Source organism: Strongylocentrotus purpuratus, unplaced genomic scaffold (genome assembly GCF_000002235.5).
Source record: "Strongylocentrotus purpuratus isolate Spur 01 unplaced genomic scaffold, Spur_5.0 spur5_scaffold_6, whole genome shotgun sequence".
Classification (NCBI taxonomy): domain Eukaryota; kingdom Metazoa; phylum Echinodermata; class Echinoidea; order Camarodonta; family Strongylocentrotidae; genus Strongylocentrotus; species Strongylocentrotus purpuratus.
This window is the reverse complement of record NW_022145612.1, coordinates 22103918-22129908: the sequence shown is the minus strand read 5'-3', so window position 1 is coordinate 22129908 and position 25991 is coordinate 22103918. Positions and strand designations below refer to the sequence as shown.

Genomic DNA, 25991 nt, shown 5'->3' with positions numbered 1-25991 from the left:
AATGAGTGTTTTGCCAGTGTGTTTTGTTACTTTTGTTTTCACATAAACAGCTCCAATACTTGAAAGTTTTTGTTTTTTTTTAAAGTAGAAGATGGGGAGTGGGGGGGGGGGGAATTATTCAGTTCCATTTGATATAGTACGATAGATCTACAAAGTGTTCCAACCTGCACGTTTTCATTATTATCATGAGGTAAATAAGAACATGTTTGCCTTTGTCATACATGTGTACAGGGTGATTTTTACTACTCCATTATAGAAACTGGCCGAATCACGAGCCAATGAATAAAAACCAGTGAAATAATTTGAACATTATAGTCCAGAAAAACCTTCCAAACACCATATCATGACATCAACAAAACGTGGCTGCTCGGTTAGGGTTGTATAGTACGTAAATGAACTTCATTACATGGATACCATGAAGATGGTTTGTTAGTGGAGCTTAATTGAAGAAGATGTCCTTGCCGAGTGCTTAGCATCATTACTCTCATGGCTCTCAATTATATCGATGTAAATCAATATGTACATGTATGTGGATGTTGTTATTGGTAGGTTACAAAGTAGATCATGATTAGGATGTAAGATGCGGTCCTACGTTAGAGGCTGTAGGCGCACCATCGATGACGCAAACCGCCATCAAAGGGACGGAGAGAATTAAAGTTTGTCCTGCATAGCCGCCAACCATTCTCAATTGGATAGCGTACTGTAATTATGAATAGGGCATACACATGATTTGATGTAGGCAATTTCTCGCTACAATGCCATCTCCAGCATTAATGATTCCATGATTCTCATTTTTTTAGCCTTCAAATTCAACCAATGTTATAAAACCATTGAGTCTTCTCCTTTTCTAAATTTTGTTGGGTAAAAAAATATACAAAATAGACTGATTATAGTTTGCTGTGAAAGGTTGGCAGATATGTTCAGCATAATTTTGTAGACAAGCTTTAATATACCATAGTCGTAGAGCTGCGGCTACTAGTACTACAGGGTAGTTCTTATTTGTCTTACCTGTATAGACCTAAATTTGGTTACAAATTAGAAACAAATCTTAAGATATGAAGGCATTATAACTTTCTGGAATATGCTCTGCAGAAATCCCTTGAGAAAGGTCTCAATGAATAAAGAAAGAGTAAAAGTCGAGTGAGACTTGGTGTAAGATTACTCTATTCCCAACAGAAGATAGAATTTCACCTCAACTCCTAAAGCTTGAGTAATAGAATCCCCTTAAAACCAATTATAATCAAACAAATTCCACAGACATGACTTTATTCTTGGAAGGGTGATGACCAATATGTGGCTCCCTCAAGGGTTTGCTACTGCTCAAGTTGAACGGACATTTCCCTTTTCTGATTGAGGGAGAATGACTCACCGTTTGAACCCAAAAGTTCACGCGTCAATGTTTGCGTGGTTCATCTCCTTTTCAAGATCATGAAGTTAATGAGTTCTTGATAACAGGCCAGTTTTCATCACTTTAATTTGGAAATAAAGTGCCCCTTACATTTATTACCATAAGTGTTTGTGACAGCAGGGTTTTTGATATTATTTACTTAAACCTGCATTTTCCTACTCTAAGGCATGAGTAATGTTTGAGAAATGATCATAAAATCTATGGCAAAATAAATTTACATTATCAAAAGTAAATTAAGAAAAATATTGTAGAAGCTACATATATATGCAAATATAATATATACGGTCCTATGAATTTCTTATCACGGTTTGCTTAAAACCGCAATTGAGAATCATTGACATGTGAGAAGATTGGTGATACGCTTTGTAACCTTTTTACTGGTGTTGAACCAGTGTTGTCGTGATTGCCAGTACAATGGATGGAGAGATTTCCCTTGAAATGATTCAACCATTATTGTTGCCATCTCTTTGTTGGTGTGAAAGAATGTACTTATCCCACAGTCTGGGTCACAAGCAGTTTAGACTCTATGGAGATTGTGAGAGAACTATTAAAGGAAGAGCAAGGGAGATCGAATACGAAGAAAACAATTGTAGGAAATGACAAAAGCAAATTTGGAGAGAGAAAGGGGAGAAATGAGAATAGAGGGGGAAAAACAGGTGGAAATGAATCAGTGAGGTATACAAATGATATAGCTTTTTATTGTACTTCGGAGAAACCACATCTCATTTTATTAGAATTACAATGGTCTTGGTAAATTGAGATGATAATAATAACGATAACGAAACGGTGCTTATAAAGCGCTTTCTGCCAAAGTCTCTAAGCGCTACATTTACGATGGTAGACCATATTTAGAAATTTGTCAATTCAATCTACACATGTTAGAACTATCCAAAATGCTTGCTGAAAACCTTGTGCTGGTGAATATCATAAAATTGACTTTCAATTGTTTTTTCCGTAAATTAAATAGAACATTTTTCCTGCACATACGATCAATCCAAATGCCAATCGATGCATACTCAAGATTCTGTGTTCCTTGAAATATGCAAATATTCCATCATTTCCATGACCTTTAGGGTAATGATTTTATCTGATGAACATCAGAAACTTCTAATTGCAATTCATTTTGAACTGCTATGCCATTTCAAATGTGTTACTTGACCTTAGTTTCAAGATGGACAATTAACTCTTCAGTTTGAAAATTCACTATGATATTAAAGTTGACATCAATATGAATTAATCATGAATTTTCTTGTTTTGAAAGAGCGTGAAGTGAGGACTGTGGTTGACACGTGAAGAGAAGGTTTAGCTATCCCGAGAGATGATCCTATAATCTTTAGGCCTGTCCTCATCAGCTCAAATTTGCCAAATAACCTGCTTTTTTCAGACTCTGGATATATTATCCTGAAGCTCAAAATTGCGTCTTCACCAGACAGATACACTTATCACAAACTAGCTCAAATCACAAACTAGCTCAGATGGGCACAAATTACTGGGATATTTTGGAAACAAGACCAAGATTTATCGGGATATTTTCTCAACCAAATATCCTGTTAATTGCAACTGCAGGCTGATGAGGACCCAAAGTAACTGGCTAATTTGCGATTGGAATAGTTTTAATAGCGGGTTATTTGGCAAACTTCAGCTGATGATGACAGGCCTCTTGTTGCACGTTATAGGTATTCTGCATGGATGTACTGTACTTTCTTTCACAAATGACAAACCATGCATAGCAAACTGAAAAGTACATGAAGACTGGCCTTGTCATTAAGATGATATTTATAATCATCAGTTTCATGATATACATGTTGGTGCTTATGCATCTGTTGCCATAATCACTATGAAAGAAATACCACTTTCACACTGAAATCAAGTGTTAATCCATGTCGTACAAGACACTTTTAGTTCCCAATATTCATTGAAATGGATTAAACATAGACCTACATACATGCATATATGTATATTTCAATGTTTTTTTGTAACAGTATTTCCAAAAAGGAGGAAATAGGAAGTTACAACATGTTTATTTTTGGTTGGCACCTGGTATTCAGTGATTACCGGTGCCTACATGTACCTTTCCCCATATTTTAATAGGAATGCCATGTAGTACAAATATGTTACATAATTTTCTATGTTGAAATTGTAGGCCCAGATCTTTGCAATATAAATCACCCATGTAGTTTTATGATATATAAAAACTGCATATTAATTTTTATTGAGGTTAAAGTCTATACCACTGGTTCTGTGATTTCCCTTTAAGTGATTCATTGAAATCAATAAGAGTGTTTCTTTCACACCAGGATTCCTAAATGATCTGCTTGGTCATTCATGACAATCTTTTGATATCTACCGTATTCATTTCCTTTGATACTTTTTGGCCATTCCTCCTGTAGTAATTGAAATCGCTTGGTCAGGATTACAATCCAAATCTATGACGGATCATCAAGCTCTGTGATAGCCAATACGAAAGCAAAACATTAGACAGTATTGTTTTTCAAAATAGAATGGTAGTATTAATATAATAAAGTGAGTAAGCAAGTTTTTAATACTTTCCTGAACAACTTCCCTTCACTTGAGTTTTGAACATACATTTACAGCTGGCTGGGTTGCATGCACTATTAGGTTATGGCTATGTAATTTTGAATGTAGCATGTCTCGCATTGTCCTTATGTAATGTACACACTGTACATCATTGAAAGGTCATGAAGAATATATCCAGCAGTGATTTCTTAATTACTTTATCACTTCATCATGCGATGTATGGGAGTATTCAAAGAAGCTGACCTTCTTGTAATGTATATACTTAAATAAATAAACCTGGAATTGAAGCGTGAAACCTTGTGAAAACAACAACAAATAAAAGAACAACAACAAGAACAACTTGTGAAATATTTCTGTCTTAAAGCACAAGGAAGTTTACACCAAAATATAATGACATCACAGATCATGTGACACAGATAACCTGTGGCAATTAGAAAAAAACAATGGAAGCTATTAACCACCAAAGCCATATATTTGTCCAATTTGTAACATTGTTTACATCAAAATCTAGCTGGACTTACAACATACGTCAGTTGTCATCATTGTTTAATCTGTGTTTTTTTCACTGAAACATCCTATCCTCTAATTAGGTGATATTTTTAACCCCAAACAAATTCAGTAGGCTGTAAATTCTACCCCTATACCAGGATGTTTGTGATTATAGCATTTACATTTGTATTTAACTATTTATATGCCGTGTTCTAAGTGCAGAAAAGTAAATTGAATTGTGTGTATATTAACATGTAGCTCTCTTTGTCAACATAGTTGGGTGATATTATAGGCCTGTATTGAAAACTGTATCTGGAAAATTTGGAAGCCTCTTATATCTTTCTTATTCTCATTTTCCTAAGGCTCGTTCATGTATGTGTGTTTATGATGTTCTAAGCTGCTAACCAAGGCTCTTTATTGAGGGGAAGGGGGGGGGGGGGGTATGGAGGGATTATGAGTCTAGTAATGTGCACGTACTGCATTTCACATATATCTATGCTTATCTCACACAGATGAGTAAGTGAGTTTGCATAAGAACGTTGTTCCATGCAGCTACGTTTTTTCTTCCCACTTGCCACTCATTTCGTACTGGTCCACTAAAAAGCTACAGTTTACCATGGCACGTATGAACAAGCCTCTATACTATAGTCGTTTTTTATTTGAAGGAAGGAAGGATAAAGACACTATTATGGTGAATACTTTGTCCTCGTGGATGCATGATTGCTCCAAAAATTAATGCTGGAGATCGCATTGTAGCAAGAAATTGCCTACATCGAATCATGTGTATGCCTAGGCTATTCATAATTACAAAACGCTATCCATGAGAGGGAAAACAAAATCTTTTGCAGGGCTACATGTAAATGAAGATCATTTGGAGAGTAGATACTTAGGAAGTATAACTACTTTTGTACTCTATACATTTATATTTTTCATTCCAATTATTATTTATTTAGCGCAATTATACTGACGTCATTAAGACAATGTGTAATATCATGAAATTGCATAGTTCTCTGTATGAACATCACTATACACGAATTCACTATACGTCAGAGCTTACATTCATAAAACCTTACTACCTGTAAGCTAATAGTTGCTACAGTTGAAAACTACCTTTACATGTACACCTGTACAACTGAGCTTTAAAGGTACTATGTCCCATTTGCAGGCCAAAAAAATTAAAAAGTTAAATTTCAACTGCATTTGAAAGATAATACTAATTTAGAACTTCCCTAAAAAAAGTGGGGCTTGAAAATGTCTTCAAGTGGGAAAATAACGACTATTAGTTGTCAAATCGACTTTAGGGCTATAGAGCCCAAAAGTAATAGTCTTGATTTTCAGACAATTCTACCGAATGGTCATACGTTTTATGCTGCGCAAAGATTCAATCAGTTTAATCTTGGCCATCACAAGAAGTGGGTTATTGATGTAGACAAATGCTCATGTACCCTTTACAACTCTTTTCATGTATGTTATTACCAAAGAAGAAAAAAAGCCAGTCAGTCACTCAATAGTGTCTGACAGTGAAGTCTAGCAAGTAAACAGGTTTCTGTGCATGATTCGAATATGTGGACACTGCTAACGTTTAAATTTCACAGATAGGACATACATGACATATTCTTAATTCCTGCAAAGTTCTACAGCATTTGAGGTTGGCTGCAAAAGGGACATAGTACCTTTAAGGGGGGTCATCCTCCCTTACCAGTTGCTACTGCGTATGAGGTCATTAGTGCCTAGCTATGAAGTATGATCCAATCATCTTGTTTGCAAATTTACCTCCTTTCCTTTTGTACTAATTTCTTCTGCCACAGGTCTATCCCTTCTCTCTTTCTCTTCCTCTTTCCTAGCCTGAGTTACCAATTCAAAAGTAATTTTCTTCCTTCTCAATGTAAAACAATTTCATTGAGACAACAAAAGTACTTGATTATTATTTATTATTATGGGTATTTATATATAGCGCCGTCTATCTAGAAATTCTATTCCGAAGCGCACTAATTATTACCCCGGCTTTAGCCTAGCTGCCATTACAGTGCTCTAGCATTTCAAGGAATTAATTCCTGCCAGGCACCCATTTACCTCACCTGGGTCGAGTCTGGCAAATGAAGATTAATGCCTTGCCAAAGGACACTTGTTTTGACTAGGAGCAAGGTCACTGTTTACAATATGATACAAAGGAATTCAGTAAGGCCAAATGAAATTAATTTCTAATTCCTTGTCCCGTCCTTCTATCTTTTGCCCACCTCAACTTTTTTTAATTAGATATTTTTATATATATACAAAAGATATTAAATATAAAATAACATAGAACCCCTCATCCTAATTTTTTGAAAACAAATCTGATTTAGAAACTAGGAATCAATTTTACTTGGCCTAACATCCTTGCCAATTAAAACAGAGACCTCCAATATTTGAATCATGCACTTAGTTGATTCCTTTTATGATGCGAGTCGAAGGAGATGAACATGTTGCAAGCAAAGAATCAATTTGTTACGAATAACATAATTCCAGTAAGAAAATTCAGGCTAAGATCTTGATTTCTTGAAAAGGTTTTAGGCTTATATAAAACAGGGTATGTACAGTTAATGTTAATAAGAATTTAAACGTGTAGTTTGATTTAAGGCTGGATAGAAAACATGTGACCTTTGAATTACATCTACACTGTCAAGTCATGATGTCATTATATTCACACATATTTTTTTGTCCCTGGCTTGAAGCCTTTGTGGTTGTAAAAAAAAAAAAATCAATCTTAGTTATTGCAAACATTATTGTATTGTTCGAGTTAATGCACCATTGATCACTGTTAGTCAGCACAATCATTTCCTTTCTGGAGAAAAGTAATCTTTTTGTTTCTTTTGAAAGCAGTGTGAGAATATCCTGGATATAACTTCCCTTTACTTTGTAGCGGCAGGTTCAATGGTAACCGTTGAGGTTGGTTGTACCGTAACCCCAATGATAGTGTGAAAAACATGATGTCGTATGGAGTATAAAGGAAATAAATCAGTCTGAAATCCAAAAGGTACTTTGAAAAGTTTTGAATAATTTAAAGTGCCCATGGTTGGGCTTGGTTTCTAATGGAAGCCTTAATTGTGTTTTTTTATAAACTGTTATAGTATATTTAAGATGCACTTAATAACATGTAACAATTTCTAACGAATCAAGGTGGTGAAAAGTGGTGAAAACTGAAAAGTGGTGAAAAATAGCCAAAATCATTTTTCAATTTTCATAAGCTTGAATGGATCACATTATACACAAAGATTGGTCAAATCATTTTCAGTTGGATATACGCTTCGATGCACATTCTTTGTTGTGTGCTTGCCTAACAAAGCAACTTACACAATCTATTCATAATGGCCCTGAGCAGCAGAGGAAAGCAAATAAATTACAATTTACAATTGGTGGAGAAAAAAATAATTGGGTTTATAGCATTAAAGAAAGAGAAAAAAAAGGGGGTGAACGATTAAGTGAGAGAGGATAGAGAGAAGGCCAGATAGAAAGTCAGAGAAAATCAAGGGAGAAAGAAAGGCAAATTGGGCAGACTTATTGTGTAGAGAGATGAAGATCTGGAAAGTTTCAAGCAGAGGTTTTAAAAATCAAACAAACAATAAAATACATCAAATTTTGTATGTATTTAGTCTCATGAATGAATTAAAAAAAAGTTATCTTCAGTGAATAATTTTGTTGTCTAATCTATTTTGAAATGTAATTTCTTAGCTGCATTTACCCTTGTGTATTGTATCTCATTTTACCAGGCCCATCTCTTCCCCCATTTTATCTGCACTCACACTCCTCCTCTAGTCTATCCTACCAGCCCTTTACATTGATATTCTCCTCACCAATTTCTCTCAAATCCAGTTTATACTATCCATGAGTTTAAAGATAAAGACCAGTTATGGTCATGCGATTGCATTGTGAAAGAAACGTTGTGGAATCGATCAGAAAGGTTGATTATCTAGCATATAAGTATTGGTGCGTACTGCAAGGTTCTGGAATCATCAAAATGTTAAGAAATTTGGCCCAGTCTTCGTAAAGTTACAAGCACTGTACACAGAAAGATGTATATGGGACAACGCACATGTGCGCGACACGTGCGTTTATCTCTCACACACCAATAGATAAACTAATTTACCAAATATATCAATTAGTAGGCGGTTTCCCAGCAAAAATGTTATCATCGTGTATTAGTCAAAACATATTCTTTCACAGGATTGGTAATAAGAGCTCCATTTCATTTTTGGAAATTGGGGCGTTTCCAATACTGGTCTTTACCTTTAAAAGCTACCGGTAATGCAATTATTTAAAAATGCTATGAAACAGTAAATAATCACAAGCCATAGATCAATATGTTATACACATTTGTGTGTACAGGTACCGTACATCACATCAAAAAATTATAGTAAATCAGGGCCCTGGCAAGATTCAACAAAACAAATCAAAGAAATGTTGACCCCCTGGTAACCTACTGTTTTCCATTGCATACAAGTATGTCCCATTGTGATTGATTGATCAATTGTTGCTTTACAAAAGTACAAAAGTGATGAATTCACAAACAGTGCTGTGTCATATTGCCTTGAAGGTATATTTCAGTGCTACTGAGTTTCCGTATGGTGTACCACTTCCTGGTTTGTTTTCAAAGTTGTGCTTCTCTGGGCAATTTATTGCCTTCTGCCTATTGGGTTCTTTCCATGTACAATGAATACATATCTTTAGCTTGTGTTATTATCTTAAAAGATTTCAAAAAGGGGAGGGATGTGTTTCCATGTACCTATTTTATGTGATGTCATTTGTGTCCTTCGTGTACGCCTAGTTCCCCCAAGAAACAATATTAAACTGTAGCTGAACACTACTCCACCACATTTTCAAATGCTAGCACTACCTCCACCATTACCACTTCCACCACTACTGCTACCACTGTCATCACCACCACCACCACTATTACTACTATCACCGCCACCAACACTGCCACCACCACCACCACCACCACCACCACCACCACCACCACCACCACCACCACCACCACCACCACCACTCCATTGATGACTACTACATGCAGCTACTACGTATAGCTCCTCCTACATATTGCTGCTGCAAACCACCACCACCACCATTATTAATACCCCCATTACCACTACCATCACTACCACCACTGCTACCACCACCACATCTACCACCACCACATCTACCACCACCACTGCTACCACTGTCCTTTCCCTTCTCCTTCTCCTTCTATTCCTTTTTTCTTAATCATCTTCCTCTTGTACTATTGCAATAGTCTTCTTTTTGTTCCTATTTTTCCCTCTTCTACTTCTTTATATTCTTCTTCCTATTTTTCTATTTCTCCTTATTTTTTTCCCTCATTTATTTCTTTTCTTCTTCCTTTTCCCCCTTTTTTATTTAATTTTTACTGCTTCTTCTTTTTCTACTCATAATGCTATGTCAGCTTTTTCATAATAATTGAGTCTTAAACATGTGCATACTTGAAAATTGTTAATTGGGCAAGTTCCAAACTTCTGTTTGCTACTTTGTTTATACATGAATGTATGTATACACAATATGTTTGCTTTTGATATATCCACTTTGCTTTTGATATATCCACTTCTGCCTATCCTGACTGTATATTATCTCTACAGCTCATACATCATAGTGTGGTTTTGAGGAGGAGGAAATAGCAGGAAAACATAGCTTACATATCACGATAATACAGTCTATGAAACTACTATTGATCCATGTATACTGCATTCAAGAGAAACTGATTCGCTGTTCAAACAATTTATAGTATTGCACAAGACGTGTTTCTGTGTTATATTTAGATGCAAAAGGTAAAAGTCATTTTTTGCTGGTTCCATGCAGTTAAGTATCATGTTACAAAAGCATCTGGTCTACACATGTCATTAATCATTTACTTGAACTCTCAGTGAAGTATTACTGTCAGTTGTCAGGCTCTCCATTTCATTCGAAAGGCAAATAAGAAAATGAAGTGGACATGTACTTGTAAACAAATGCATGGACCAAATGACATCTGATAACTTGAATGAACATCAAATTGATTATACCCAGGTTCAGCGGAGTGAAATAATTAATCTGAAGTTCAGCATATTGCTTTCCTATAACAATAGTATAACAAATTTGGGTTGATGACGGCCTTGGATCCATTCTTAATATATGCAGACATTTTAAAATGGTCTTGAATGTCTTTAACATTCTTTTTATAAACACCTTTGCTTTTCTCTCCTCTGTATTCTGCAGATATTTGAAGACGAGTGATACCATTGTGAGTAGGTGGGACTGAGCAAGGTATCTGCCATGGTGTTTTTACGAGTGCGGGTCTTACAGGTGGACAGTAAGGAGATTGAGCTGCCAGGTTCGGTCCTCTTTGATCCCTTTGTGGCCGTCAATGTCAAGGAATCGGTCAAAGATGCAAGTAAGTTGTCTTTAATTAGTATGTGTTGTATGCAAGTAATATATACTGGTGATTAAAGGTATAGACCAGTTCTGGTCATGCGATTGCATTGTGAAAGAAACGTTGTGGAATCGATCAGAAAAGATTGATCATCTAGCATGTAAGTATTGGTGTGTAAGTACTGCAAGGTTCTGGAATCATCAAAATGATAAGAAATTTGGCCCAGTCTTGCTTAAGTTACAAGCACTGTACACAGTATGGAACTACGCAATATATATCCAGTCTGGAGAGATATAATAATTTACCAAATATATCAATTAGTAGTCGATTTCCCGGCAAAATTTGTATATCATTACGCTGTAGTCAAAACATATTCTTTCACATGATTGGTAATAAAAACTTCCATCTCATTTTTTGAAAAGGGGGGCATTTCCATAACTGGTCTATACCTTTAACGTCTTGCTTATGAAGGATTGATATACGGAATGCCAGGGGCCCCTGTTGCATGAAAACTAATCATTGATTGTAACTTTGCCATCAATATTAACTACCATTGAATACCTTAAACAATATTCTAGCATAGTGGAAAGCTGCAGGCATTAACACTTTGTGGCTTTTATCTTAGATGACTTACGTATTTATATCATACCGTTTTTCCATCTTCAAATTTCAAATGCCTAAATATATGGCATAAAACTTGCTGTGAAAAAAATATGTGTGACATGATAAAATAATTTTAATTGCTGCTTAACATGTCGACTAGTACACCTGCTGTTCATGTATTTTTTTGTAATGAGTTCCTTAAAAATATGAAAAAAGGTCAAGGCTCATATCATGCATTCATATCTATTCATTCCCTCCCTGCATCATTAAACGTGGCTAGCTAGTGTTATTTTCATGAACTGCAGGGGTAAAAAAAAAACACAAAAGTGAGCAGTCAATGAATAGACTGTCAGGCTTGTTAGGTCACGCATTATCTCAATACAATGACAATGCTTTTTGGTACCTGGAAATTCAGATCGAAGTTCACTTCATCATAGCGGAAGTAGAGCCAAAGATACCAGAGAATTTCATTTCATACAGTACTTGTATGATTTTTGCCTCAAGATGAGCCCTTGGGGAGTATGATAAGCCAAATGTAATTACCGGTAGTGTACATTGCAAACAGTTACTGGCTAAAATGAGGTAGACTTATACATGCTCAGTTTGTCTGATACTCAGATATATGTAATTTTTGTTTGATCAAAATAAAATTTAAGCTCATTATTTTGCTTCACTGTTCGGAAAACTGTAAAAAAAGGGTCCAAATTTGGGAGGTGATAAAATGAAATTGATTTTTTTGTTGTTGAAATTTTTGTATACTGTCTCTCCCCCCCCCCCCCCCCCCGGATACATCATCTATGGCTTTGTGTGCGTTTAATAAAGAACAATAGCCCATGTAGACAAAGCTTCTATCATGAAAGATGTACAGTTCCTCATAGAGTTTATGAACATTCCACTATGATATTCGTTCATATCCTCAATTAAATGAAATATTCATTTAGATTTTTGTTTTCATTTGGTTATGTAACATATTGAGCATTATATCATTCGTTGTAAACATAATGGCTTACGATAGACTTGTCCTATTCTTCTCTCCCTTTGCAAGAAAAAACTTATTCTTCACAAACACTGCACATCATTACGTGAATTGCTTTGTGGTTTGAAGCCTTCATCATTATAACATCAAAGAACAGACAGTGAAACGACCTTCATTCTGCCTTTCGGTTCTTTCTTACAGACATGAAAATTGGAACAATTAGTTTTAATGGCTTTTGTATTGTGGTGTATACTGGTACATGTAGGTTTAATCAGTCAGTTAGGGAAAACCCTTTTTTTCATGAGCATGTTTATAATATAAAAAGTATTGTGGTTTTAAATTGTGTCTAGTCACACTGTTCAATTTCATGTACCAGTATTTCATTATTCTTTAAATTCCATTATGCATTAACTTTTATCATATTGCATGGACCTTAAATGTATTGCTGACTATACATACACGTACATGTATCTTTGTAATAAAGAAGTGATCCAATAAATTTGTTACATGCACCTGCATAATTTACTAATTTTAAGTGATAGTCCTAATATCTTGTGTAATTTTATTGTATTTTTATCCAAATTAAAAAGCATTTTCTTTGAATGCATTATACTTCTGTTGCATACACTTCTGTTTCATTGAGAATTTCCTCAAATTGTAGAATTTGGGTCATTTTTGAGGTTGATAATCAACAGAAGAAATAATATATAAATGTGGAACTTTCACAAGTATTAAATGTCAACACAAATTGTCAAGGCTTATAATTGTAATAAGCTCAAAAACCCTGCAGCGATGGACAGATGAGTTGAATAGGAGATTATAAGTTCATCATATATTCGCTAAGTTAAGTAATGTGTTATGGATGCCGAAAGACCTCAAAGTCGGCACTATCTAAGCATCCATCATTTGCTGCTTGAGGCCATGTACGCAAAGCAGGTTTTAAGGTCCATAGGCCTGTCCTCATTAGCTCGAGTTTGCCAAATAGCCCGCTATTTTCAGTCTTAGGATATTATCCCAAAGCTCGAAATTGTATCCTCACTAGACCAATACGCTCATCACAAACTAGCTTGGACGGGCTCAAATTAGCCAGCTATTTCCCAAATAGCAGGATATTTTGGAAACAAGACCAACATTTTCAGGATATTTTCTTGACCAAATATCCCACTTTTTTGCAACTGCAGGTTAATGAAGACGCAAATTAATTGGTTAATTTGCAATCGGGAGAGTTTGGCAAACTTGAGCTGATGAAAACAGGCCTCATGTACTGAAATAAATCAAGCATAACGCTGCTTGCTACATTTGATCACAGGGGACTACTAGCAAACCAGCGACAAAGATGTAAAATGTATTTCGTTCTTGGTCAACTGGGATTGCTTTCACATTTAAGGGAGTACACTGAAGTGGATGAGTTCAATGGAAGTGTGAAATGTCGTTAATCTCCTTTCATGATCAATGAGTAGAATTACACTTGAAGGCTTTGATTTTGTGGTTTATCAGCTTTGCTTTTGCTTTTATTTGTTTATTGCCAACTGTGTGACCAATTTTTTTTTTGAGAAACAAGATGAGATCGAGAGTTTTGAGGATTTCTTTTTCCTTTCAACTATCACCATCTTTTTTTCTTTCTTTTAAGTAAAACTGAAATACTCTACATTATGATTGGTTATCATGCATTCTTGCCTAATTGGTTATGCTGCATGATCCATGTGATCTTCATTCTTCCGAATGAACTTTGTTGCTGTATCTATCTATGATGCATTTTCCACGGGTTATACATGTAAAGTGCCATTTACTGAACTGTTGGTAAGGTCTATATGGTACTAGAGGCCAGATTCTGTTTTCACTGCAGGCTACATCACCAAATTTACCTCCATTGAGATATATATGGAGTTGTTGAAATGATAGAAGATGAAAAATCAAAGATTTATAATGTAAAGACAATGACAGTGAAATTCGTCTAGTCCTATGGAAAAATGGATTAGATTCTAATGAATAAATATTGGAAAATAGTGATTATGAAAAGTATTATCAAAAGAAACCAACAAGTGAGATTATCAATAAAGAATTTCAACAAAATGTACAAGACAAAAATTAAATTGTTATGCTGTGAAGGATTGAACCCTTTCCCTACGTTTAACACATTTAATTTGCATTTATCTTCTCCCTTACTCTGTATCTATTAGATGGACAGACACAGTTGAGGCAGAAGAGGAAGACGGCCTTTGTAGAATGGAATAAGTGTTTTGATTCTCATCTTTACGATGGCCGTGTCATCCAGGTCATTGTTTATAACAGGCCAGAGTCCTACCTGGCGGAGGCGAACTACAAAGTCAACGAGCTGGCTGCTATGTGTGGCATGGACGGCAGGATTGAAACAAAATGGGTGAGAAAGACACTTTATCATCTTCTTTGTTATCAGCAATGGTTGATGTGCTGGTGTATGGTGGTACTGTTAATCTCAACAGAAGGCCTACAGGTTTCACATACAATGCATAAAATACACCAGGCACTTACATGTAGGCAGAGCACGGAACTAAAAAGGGTTTGATGCGTATGGCCCACAAATAATCACTCCAGATCCCATCTCTTGAAATTAAAACATGGGTCCATGTGAACATAAACCTTCAAACTATAAATCTGGACCTCCTGAAGTAATATGTTTGTAATACTTTGTATACTACAGCTAATTATGGTATTGCCACAAGGTAATACTAAATACCTCTCCTTAATTCCTCTTTAGGGATGAAATGTCACTGGAAAAATTTGACAGGAGTCCCGGGAGGAACCTCCCCACCCCCCCCCCCCCAAAAAAAAACAACAAAACAAAACAAAACAACAACAACAAACAAGCAAGCAAACAAACAAACAAACAAAATCAACATAAAAAATCATACCTCCAGTAGCCTGAAGTACAGTTTATATGGAATATTATCTTGCAAGTACATGTAGTTTTACTAATCACAACCACTGTAGAACAATAACCCCTGGGGATTTTTTTGAATGATGATTTGTCATCCATCACCATCACCACTAGCAGCATTTTGTTCTCACCTACTCATCTACATTTGGGCTTATCCTTGGGATATGTTAGATAGTTTTAAGCCATTGCTAGGCATGTCAACCACAAACACAACAAAAATTGTTTGTCTATGAATCAGTTGAAGTCATTGAATTTTGAAGAAAAAAATACAAATATTGTTTAACAAAGGGGAAAATCTAGAGGTATAACCTCAGCATAATGAGCGCTGAAAGATAAGTAATATTCATAAAAGTGATGGTCATCATTTTGTTTGAAGCATCTGTGGCTTTTCCAAGATAATTTGACCTGTTGCAGGATTTTTTTTATCTTTCCCATTGCCTACAGGAAACGGGTGCTTTCTGTATTTAATGGTATAAGAATACAGGAATTCAGTAGACGAAGGGTTAAACGGGAAGTGTATTTTTGCAGGCTTCACCCTCATTATAGAAACTGGATTTTTTTACAAGGAGGTGAATTCTGCCCAGAGGCATAGAGCTTACCGATTGCTTTCTTGGAATTAAAGTCAGAGCCGTGCTTCAGGATTTTCCCATTTCAAATATTGTAGAATTGGAGAGTACTTCTGAAGTATTAGCAATCCAAAGTGATCACAAATGTACGGTGTACTTCAGGTTGTGATATTCAAGCCTATGTTGTGTATGGTAGTCAATGCAATATACACGTTACAGAGTATCAAATGAAAGAACATTGCATTATAACCAGGAAGGTGCTTTATAATGACCGTCGCCACTGTTACTTGAATTGAAACTACCTGAAAAGAATGATAATTACTCTTGCTCTGAATAGCAACCCATTTAGTTTTAGAAATATACTTTATGTATGCACGATTGCACATTAGAGCATACTTAATGGGTTTTCATTAAACATTTTAGTTTTCATTACAAGGTATTTTCAGGAAACAATATGTAATGACTATCGTATAAAGTATGTGTACATTATATTATCTCCATTTTCTTTATTGTGTAGCTGGATCTCATGCCGTACGGTCGTCTGCAAGTCCAGCTTCGTTGTTTCCCAGAGGAAGGAGGAGGAGGGGGTGAGATAAACAAGTCTAATTTGGATATATTTAATCTAATATTGATGATTCAGTGAGTACGATTTATTTTTTAATTGATTTTCTACTTTGATGTGTATGTTGTAAGTATAATAGTCTTTTGTAAGTTGTCCAAAAAAATCTTCTTTCTTCTTTTTTATTACTGGTAAATAATTTTCGTGATTTACAGAGAAGTTGTGATATGAAAAAATGTAGAAAACAAAGGTTAGGCATGTTGCTGTTTTAATGATTGACATATTCGAGTAGTCATTGTTCAGTATTTTTTTTTCTTCTGTAGAATATGCTACACCAGGGCTCTGCCTTATATATAATTTTTATTGATTCAAATCATTTGCAAATTGTAATTGATCACAACTCCCGTCTCTTAGGTACACAGTTACGCAGCGCGCGTAACAGCTGCACTGCTAAAGCCAGGGTAATTATGCTGCATTATTGTAGAGCGCTTAGAGACTTCTGACAAAGTAAGTGTTAGGCGCTATATAAGCACTGTAATTATTATTATTAATTTAAAGTTGCGATTGATTTGAATCTATCGCAACTCTTTACAATACACTGCCAAGGATAGGAAAACCTTTGTTTCCCCTTGTCTAGCAGTCATTTCTTATTGTTCAGGGAGTTTGATATTGTTTGGGAAGAATATGCAGGACCAGGGTGAGGAGGTGATAAATTCCACAAAGAATAATTCATGGATGAATGATTTTCAATAGATATCGCAACATGTAGTGTATGTAACCTTGTATGAGAGAGTTTGTTATATAGGCAATCTGTATGTACAGTATATACGTATGCATGATAAAAGCATGGGAAAATACAGTTTCACACCCATTCTTCGTGATTCTTTCTCTGTATGTGGTTAAGATGGCAGCAATGTACACCGTAAACGGTCAGTATGACACAGGCTCTGACGACAACTGCTCTGCCATCAATTTTCCACACTAACATAATTCTTAACGTTAATTCTGGACCCAATACTAAATCTAAACCTAACCTGAAACCGAACTCTAACCCTATACCTAGCCTTAACTTAAGTCCTAACCTAAAATCTAACTGCAACCCAAGCCCTAACCCTAACTCTAACAATAACCTTATACCTAACATAAAAACATCTTTCATTTTGTTGCAACAGATCACTTGGGCAGTGCAGGGACCGTGTCATGTCCCTGAACAACTTGCAAGGAGCACCGTTTCACACTTTTCATTTTCATCTTTCATTTTGTCGAAACAGATCCTATGAACAGCGTTAGGAGCACCGTTTCACACCACAATTCTGACATGGATAAGAAAGATGACACAACAGGGCTGCTGACCAAGCGACGTGTAGCCATCAGGAAGGCCAAAGTTCACGAGCATCGGGGTCATAAGTTCACCCCACACTACTTCCGCACTCCAGCTTACTGCAGCTACTGCAATGAATTTATTTGGTATGTTATTTATCATAATCTCGAAGGAATATCTGGTTTATAGATTCTACATGATTGTTTCATTTATTCAATCAAATTGTCAGATATATGTTTCTGTTAAGAAGCCAATTTATTTCAACATTGAAAGTGAGATGATTTTACAATGTAAAATTCATGATGATAGACAGGGATGACAAATATGAGAAGGGTAGAAGTAGTAAAATACTTCATTGAATAACTATGTGCGAGGATAAATGCTACATCATCATTAATACTGTATGTAGGTGCTTCGGTATGATTTAATGAATAGATAACATTAAAGGATAGATATTCAAAGTGTGAACAGAGTTGTAGAAGACTTCAATTTTTCTGCGATGTTGAACAAACAAGTCTTATTCTGTCTACTTTGATTTGCTTTGATTTATTCATTCTCTGAATTCACAATAAAACACGATATGTATACAGAACATTTAAAACATAATATAAATAAACATTTAAACAAACATAATATACTATGTAAAAAAGAAAAGAAGAAGACAATAATGAGGTAGAAAGGACACCCAGTTCAGTCAAGCCATAGAGACAAGACCGTTCTTCCATGGGGTCCAAGATGATTTTTATAATATTAAATATATATTGTGTAGTGAGCTGATGATCTTAGTGTTATAAATTGTCATCATGTTTTTTCAATAGTAAGGAATTGTTTTGTTCTCTTGTTGTTGCTGCTTTGCAGGGGTCTCGTTGGTACACAAGGATACAGATGCATGGGTAATGTACTGAATTCATTATCTCCTAGTTAATATAAACCAATATCATTTGAACACTTATTGCACACTCATTCAATGCTTGTGACAACAGCATTTTGTTTCGTCTCAACTATTATTTCTGATTGGAAGTCAAATATTAATCAGTTGTTAGTAGATTTATCAATATAGAGCCAAATTAAGCCTTTGGTTTATTTAAAACGAAAAAGACGAGGTGTTTAATTCTCTCCGGCAGATGGGAATAATTTGCTCCTCTCTAATTAGTAGAAATTACCGGATGAGAATGAGGAAGGGAGAATTATAATTTCTATTTACCCTTCATACACTTCTTGAGCATTGTTATTTTTAGATCACACAGTGTTTCAATTAATTTGGTTTCATTTTCAAATTGTTTGTATCGCAACTTTCAAGTGGTTAGACATAGATTTCTTTCCAAAAGGGTCAAGACAAAACCACTACTCAATGGTCTTGGATATTTTGTTTCACTTTGAAAGTGGAAATTAGGGTTGGAAGAATATGGTACGATGCCTTTTTTCTCATTATGTCAGTATATTGATTAGTTTTGCTTTTTGTTTTTATTTGGTGTGTCTGTGTGTGTGTTTGTGTATTAGAAAATATGTAGGTGAAAAGAAGTTGTCTTATTAAACCCTTTCAGTGCTCCTGAGAGTCTAAACTGTCCAATTTTTAATATTGCGTCTAATATTTGGGCTAAGGATAGCTTGTCCTTTTTCTTAGGATCAAGATAAATTTAGATGAATATATCTAGTGAAAAAGTGGAGTAATGAGAAAAGGAAAGGTACATGATTGAAAATTTAGAAGTCAATGGGCTAGTACAGTCGGGCAGTCATCACCTGTGAACTGAGGTACAGTAACCATATGCTGGTCTACCTGATGCTCAGCTGTAATTTTATTTTGCTTTTCGTGACGCACCATTTACAAAAGATATGACTTCAGACTGAGAAACTTCAGCCATTGTTCATGTTACATACATGTACACAATTTAATACAATGCCTTTTGTATGTTTATTGTGTAGAATGCGAGCTGTCTGTTCATAAACGCTGCTTTAACCAAGTGCTTGGGAAATGCCCCGGCACTGGGGTCAATTCAACAGAGACCAAGGTACAACTTTCTTGTTATCAAAGCTTTTACTTTCTATCATAGTGCCATCCAGGAAGTGTTGCATAATACCCATTACTTGTTTGTGTGTGTGTTAAAAGTCTGGGAGTTTCCAAACTTTATCATGCATCTTACGTGTTCCTTTGTTTTGGTTAGGGCTAAATTTTGCTTTAATAAAAGCACAAAAGAATGGAAATTTGATTTAATTAATCGTAATGTCATAATGGTTATTTTGTCAAAAATATGCAATTCAACCTGAAGGCTAAAGTGTACGATATTATTACAAGAATAACATGATACAGCATTACATTTATAAGTATCATGACAATATAAGGAAACATAAGGTCTTATAAAAATTGTTTTGTAATAATGTTGATAAAGATGGCTGGCAAATAATATGAGGAACCAATTGTATTAGTCATTGATCAAGATTAAACACATTTCTGTAGTCAATTCTAAGAAACCTTTGGTGTTCTTATTTTCATGATTACTTGTATCAATAATAAAACTTAAAGGATTGAAACTTCCTTATTTGAGCACTTCAATGTCCCTGAAGATCTGTCATCTTCAATTCCCTAACTGTATACACTGTACTCTCTTATTCATTGTTTACATATGCTCTTATTCATGTTTTGTTATGTTGTTGCTTTAATAGAAACTGAAAGAGAGGTTCAACATCAACATGCCCCATAGATTTAAAGTCAACAACTATAAGAGTCCTACATTCTGTGACCATTGCGGTACTATGCTCTACGGTCTGTTCAGACAAGGCGTCAAGTGTGAAGGTACGCATCATGTTGCTAGGCAACACGGAGTACGGGTTGGCGTGTCAAGGGGGAGGAAGCAAGTTAGATAAAATAATAAAGTAGATCATAATATTGAATAATTTTAAGGTGCATATATCTACCACACAATATAAGATATGAGAAATGTTCAGTAGAGAGCATTATCTGCGTTAGAGTAAATAAGTCCAATAATTGCATATATTTTCTGCTGAGAGCCATAAAGGCGATAACTCTCTGTAAAATTATATGACCTAATGCCCTTCTAGGTCTCAGCTGACAAATTTGTGGTATAGTATTAAAGCAAGAAACTATTGTAGATGAAAACATTGTCAATGACAGTTTGTGAGATTTAGATAATTGGTAGATATATATTTGTGATATGAGAGTTATTTAGATATGTCAGATTAACTCTGGTTCCTATAGCTCTCATTGTCAACAGATAAAGAGATATATATACAAAATAGATCTCAATTAACGTAGCTGAATCATTTGAAATCCATGTTCTTACAGATTGAAAGACTTTATATAGATTCATAACATTCCCTCATAATGATAAAAAGGATGTGTTGTATGTGTTTAAAACATAGTGCCTGAAGCATGGTTGATTCATTGGAAACGATCCTATTTTCTCATCTCATGTACAGTGTGTAATGTAAATGTTCACCACAAGTGCAAGAACAATGTCCCTAACCTGTGCGGAGTCAACCAGAGACTTCTTTCCGAGGCTCTCTCCAGTATCGAGGTAATTATTGGAACCGTTGCTTACTTCTTAAATCACAACTATTACCATTTGCTGTTTTCTTTTGTTAATGGGCATAACACAGAATCGTTGTACATTTTCTCTCTCTGTGCACTGATATGTGTCCCGATTTTAGATCCTATTTGCCTTATAAGGCATTAAGATAAGACTGGTATGTTGATAGTTCCAAATTCTCTTTTTTATTACGTCAAAGAAATTTGCAAAGTGGCTATCACTTTGAAAAGATTCAGGATGATATTTCACATTTTTTATGTTCTAGAGTCCAATAAATTGATGAACTGTGTTCATTAAATGAGGATCACTGTCAAATAACAATCGTCTCTTTTTAATAAAAAAGGAATAATTCTCTTCCTTATCTTATTTTGGATATGAAAATAAAATACTATTTTGACTATTTCCCAAAGGATGAAGTGATATTCTTAATAGTTACTACACTTGACAGTTAGATGACTTCGGTGAAATGGTGCAAATCTTTGCAATTACTTTCAAACTCTTTCAAAATGTCTCTCTCGATCTATTTTTCTGACAGATTGAATTGTGATTTAGAGTAGTTGTAATACAAAGGGATCTTCTTTTTTTTTGCCAGGGTTTTAAAGCGTCTTTTGTCTTTCTTTTATCTCACAATTTTTGTCTTCTTCTTGTTTTTAATTTCTTAGATTACAAAGTCTATGGTAAGGCAACTACTGTTAAAAATATTCTTTTCACCTTCACAAGCTGTAATGCACATTTTAGTCATACTGCGAAATGCAAATAGAGCATTTCATCTGGTTAATCAAGATAACTCTCATCTCATCACATTGATAGAGGCACATTTCCCTAGAGTTGGCATTAGGTTTTACTTAGAAAAACTTGCATTAAATCACATGTGTGGGACTTCACGTTCTATCATAGATTATAATGCTAAATGGATTATAATTAATTATTAGAAAATAACTGAAATCCATGTGCTGAAAATACCAATATAGATATACTGTAATAGTATTCTAAAAGCCCCACTGTCCTACTTGTAGCTACTTGCTCCCTCTATATAGGAAAACTTCCCTAATCGGTGCCTGTTGGTCCCCCATGATCCTCTATTTCTTATGTTATTTGAGAGCTGAGTTGATGAGATAGCCACCTGTCAGTGACCTCGCTGTGTGGTCTAATCCTCCTAGCCACACTAGTGTTGATAAGCTTTAAGACTTTAGCACTCAAGATAGAATTCAAATGCAATATGATACCAAACAAAATAAAAACATTTAGATTTTATTAGTGCCATATATCAATTTGCAATAAAAGTTAAAAAAAGAAAGTTGTTAAAAAAAGAAAGTTGCTATAAAATGAAGAAGAAAAAAAAAAACAGCTGCAAAGTTGCTAGAGATCAGATCGTCAGTTATAATATCAAAGCTTCATAAATCATGCATGGTAGCATGATAGAGCTACATGCACTCTGGTAAAAAAAAAAAAAAAAAAATGATATACGTTCTACTGTAGATTATAATGCTAAATAGATTATATTACTGAATTGGATTATTGCCTGGAATTTTTTTTATAAAGGATTGAATGAATTGTAAGGTAATGTTTTGCTGGGCTTCATTTGATTGGTTTTACTTTCAATTGGATTCATTTGATCATATGGGTTATTATAAAAATGAATTTAAAGACAAGATGTCATGCTGTTAAAGGGATAGTTGAGTTCTGTTTTCAGACCGCAAATGCCTTCAAAGTGCATGGTTATTGCTCTTATTCTTATCTGTGACATTTGTAGTGCCCTTTTAGAACCTAAAATTGCTATGAAGGGAATTTTAGACCCCAAAATTTGTGAAATTTAGCTAAAATGATCATACAAATTTAGCTCCACTTTAAAAAAAATATGGTGACTATTAATTTAATTAATAATAACAATACATGGGCCGGCTGGTTGGGCTTAATAAAACCAACGCGAAAAAGCCAACATCGGCATGGGCTAAAATACAACATAAAAGGCGCTATTTCGTTTTTTCAAATTATCAAATATTTGTGGTGTTACACAAATATTAGAAATTATTATATTTATGGATATTTCAGCAGTCTCTGTACCGATTTTGATCAAACAGATGATTTTGTCATTTAAATTGTATGTTCTTTCAAATTTGACACTCAGTTTTTCATTATCTCACAAATTTTTTTTTTTTGTGTAGCGCCCTCTGCAACAGAAGTCAACTATCTCTTTAAAGGGATAGTTGAGTTCTGTTGAAAAGGGCGCTACACAAAATAATTTTTTTTGTGAGATAATGAAAAACTGAGTGTCATTTTGATGATTCCAGAACCTTGCAGTACACACCAATACTTATATGCTACATGATCAACCTTTTCTGATCGATTCTACAACGTTTCTTTCACAATGCAATCGCATGACCAGAACTCAACTTTATCATAAAGTTTTGGTGTGATTTTATTGAAAGGAGTCATTTCTGATTAGTAAATTCAGCTGTTGAATCAAATTGAGCACTGGAGTAATGAAGGTGATTAAATGAATTTAGTATTGTTGCTTTTGAAATTCAAGTAAAAAGAGCAGGGGAAAAGAAGCTGAAAAAATAAATTCCCCTTTTCTGTAATTGCGTGACATGTTCTGGAATCTAGATATTAATTAATCTACTAAAACTGAAACAACCTCCCCAAATATGGCTGCAATTGATTTTGATAGAACTGCATGTAATGGCACTAGATAATGCAGGAAACATTGCACAGAAAAGAAAAGAATCGTTACTGAACCAGTTTGCAATTGATAGCACTGAAATGCCCTTTCTCAGTCTCAAATCTATCTAAATTCTTTAAAAAAAAATTTAGACACAAAAAAGGTTATATCTCAGTAGTTTCCACTCTTTTATTTAATATATAGCCTATTCCTGTTTAATTAAATGTATACTTTTGATGCCATTGTCATGTTTCATGTCCCCATGTATAAATGTAGGTGGTCCCAGGCCTGTTTAGCACTACCATGCTGTTTTTGGCATTCTTGCATGCTACTATCTTCGCTTATATACAATAGATTTACAAAGTTTTTTTTTATATCTATACAAATAAATTGGAGAAGGGGATGTGATGAGTCCTCTGACTCCATATATTTACTGTTCTCAGTTTTAAATGAGCAGACGTTGTCTGAATTCACAAGGAATAGAGCACAGAAAGAATGACCATGAAACGCTTTTGCAATGTATTAAGTTCAGTGCATGTACGATATGTATTGCAATCACAGTTCACACTTAAGCATTTCCGTAGGTACATGCACCAAGTCTAACATGTATGTAGCTGCATGGTGCGGAATAACAAAACATGAACAGAAGTTTATTTTTTCTATATCAGTTTAAGATTATTTTGAATATTCAGCATGAAATATATTCATGATTGAGCAATACAGCAATATAATGGAAGTTTTTGCAAGCACTCCATTGTTTTCTTTTTTTGCCATCATATATCCTCAGCAGAAAGTCGACGTGCAGAGAATTATATGAACAGAAATGGTTGAAGTTATGATCTGAATGTTAAATGAACAATTTTAGTCTGCCTTAATCTTTGTTGGTGCGTCAAAGTGTTTATCTGAGTACATAGAATGTCATTTTTAAAGAAAAGGCTGCTAGATAAGACAACATTTTTCCATCAGTATGAAAGAATTAGTTCTATCTGTAATAGATATTTGGCTAGACTGTATGTTTATTTCATTATAATAATTCTAAGTTGAAAAAATATCTTTCATGTAATGAATGTACGTTCAAAGCATGCAGTCTTAGTATTTTTTAGTTTGACATGCCTTAGTTAGAGTAGTATTTCACAATTTAGAAAAAAATTGTGTTAAGTTTACGATATACATGTAGTTTCAGAATTTGTTTTCCTGAATTATTTTATGAGGTAGATAAGTTAGATATAGTTTGAGGAAGTTTGCTTAAAACATTTTGTAAGGCATTTTGACGCATGTAAATGGCCTTAAGTGTCAAAAGTGCTTGGGACTATTCAATTGTTGTTTTTTTACTTTCAAAGAGGACATTGATACAAATCATTGGTTGTAGACATAATTATGTAATCTGAGTTTTAGACCAAGTGGCACAAAGACAGAGGACATCAATGGGGAAATCCCTATTTTCTCAGAAAAACGTATACCAGTGATACATCATCTGATCTTTGTTCCTTTCTATGTTTACTTGTGATAAGGTTATGGTTACTGTTCAAATGAATTTTGATAACTTCCTTTGTTTCATTACATGTAGATCTCCTTTTATGATGATTCAGTTGGAAAAAAAAGGGGAAAAAATTACTTTGTCATTCTCAGGTTATTTTTTTTTTTTTTAAATTTTATAGCAGAGGTTATATCTTATATGGATATTTGCTTTCTACTTATCAAACTATATACCAAACCAGTTACTGTTTAAAAAAAAAAAAAAAAAAAAAAAAAAATTGCGGCATGAAAATCTTACATTTTTTGTAAATGAGAGCGCTTTTCATGGGTTAGAGAATTTTGCAAATTACAAAATTCAGTGTTGTTTCAGTTTCAATTATATGCCGGCATTAAAATTTTAAGAATTTTCACTCACACAATTTGTTGTTGTTTAACAGCAGTCCACTTTCAAAGTTTATTCATGCAATACAAAATGAACAGTTCATTTCATGACTTTGATATTCTTTGTCACAAGAGTTCATGTAATGTACCAAACTT

At 34.6% G+C, this 25991-nt stretch overlaps 1 protein-coding gene across 2 annotated transcripts in view; it reads left to right on the top strand.

Annotated features, from left to right (window-relative positions):
- LOC582463 (protein kinase C delta type) overlaps positions 1 to 25991 on the top strand; it is a 52078-nt gene that overhangs the window by 8491 nt on the left and 17596 nt on the right. The window contains exons 2-10 of one of the 2 annotated variants that reach the window (XM_030972466.1): positions 10676 to 10850; positions 14589 to 14788; positions 16409 to 16478; positions 17722 to 17917; positions 18630 to 18664; positions 19695 to 19780; positions 20433 to 20562; positions 21207 to 21304; positions 21979 to 21993. In XM_030972466.1, coding sequence (XP_030828326.1) covers positions 10733 to 10850; positions 14589 to 14788; positions 16409 to 16478; positions 17722 to 17917; positions 18630 to 18664; positions 19695 to 19780; positions 20433 to 20562; positions 21207 to 21304; positions 21979 to 21993 — 948 coding nt within the window. In that variant the 5' untranslated portion in view covers positions 10676 to 10732. Of the gene's footprint in view, positions 1 to 10675; positions 10851 to 14588; positions 14789 to 16408; positions 16479 to 17721; positions 17918 to 18629; positions 18665 to 19694; positions 19781 to 20432; positions 20563 to 21206; positions 21305 to 21978; positions 21994 to 25991 lie in introns of those variants that run through there. The other variant, XM_030972467.1, reaches the window with a different exon arrangement.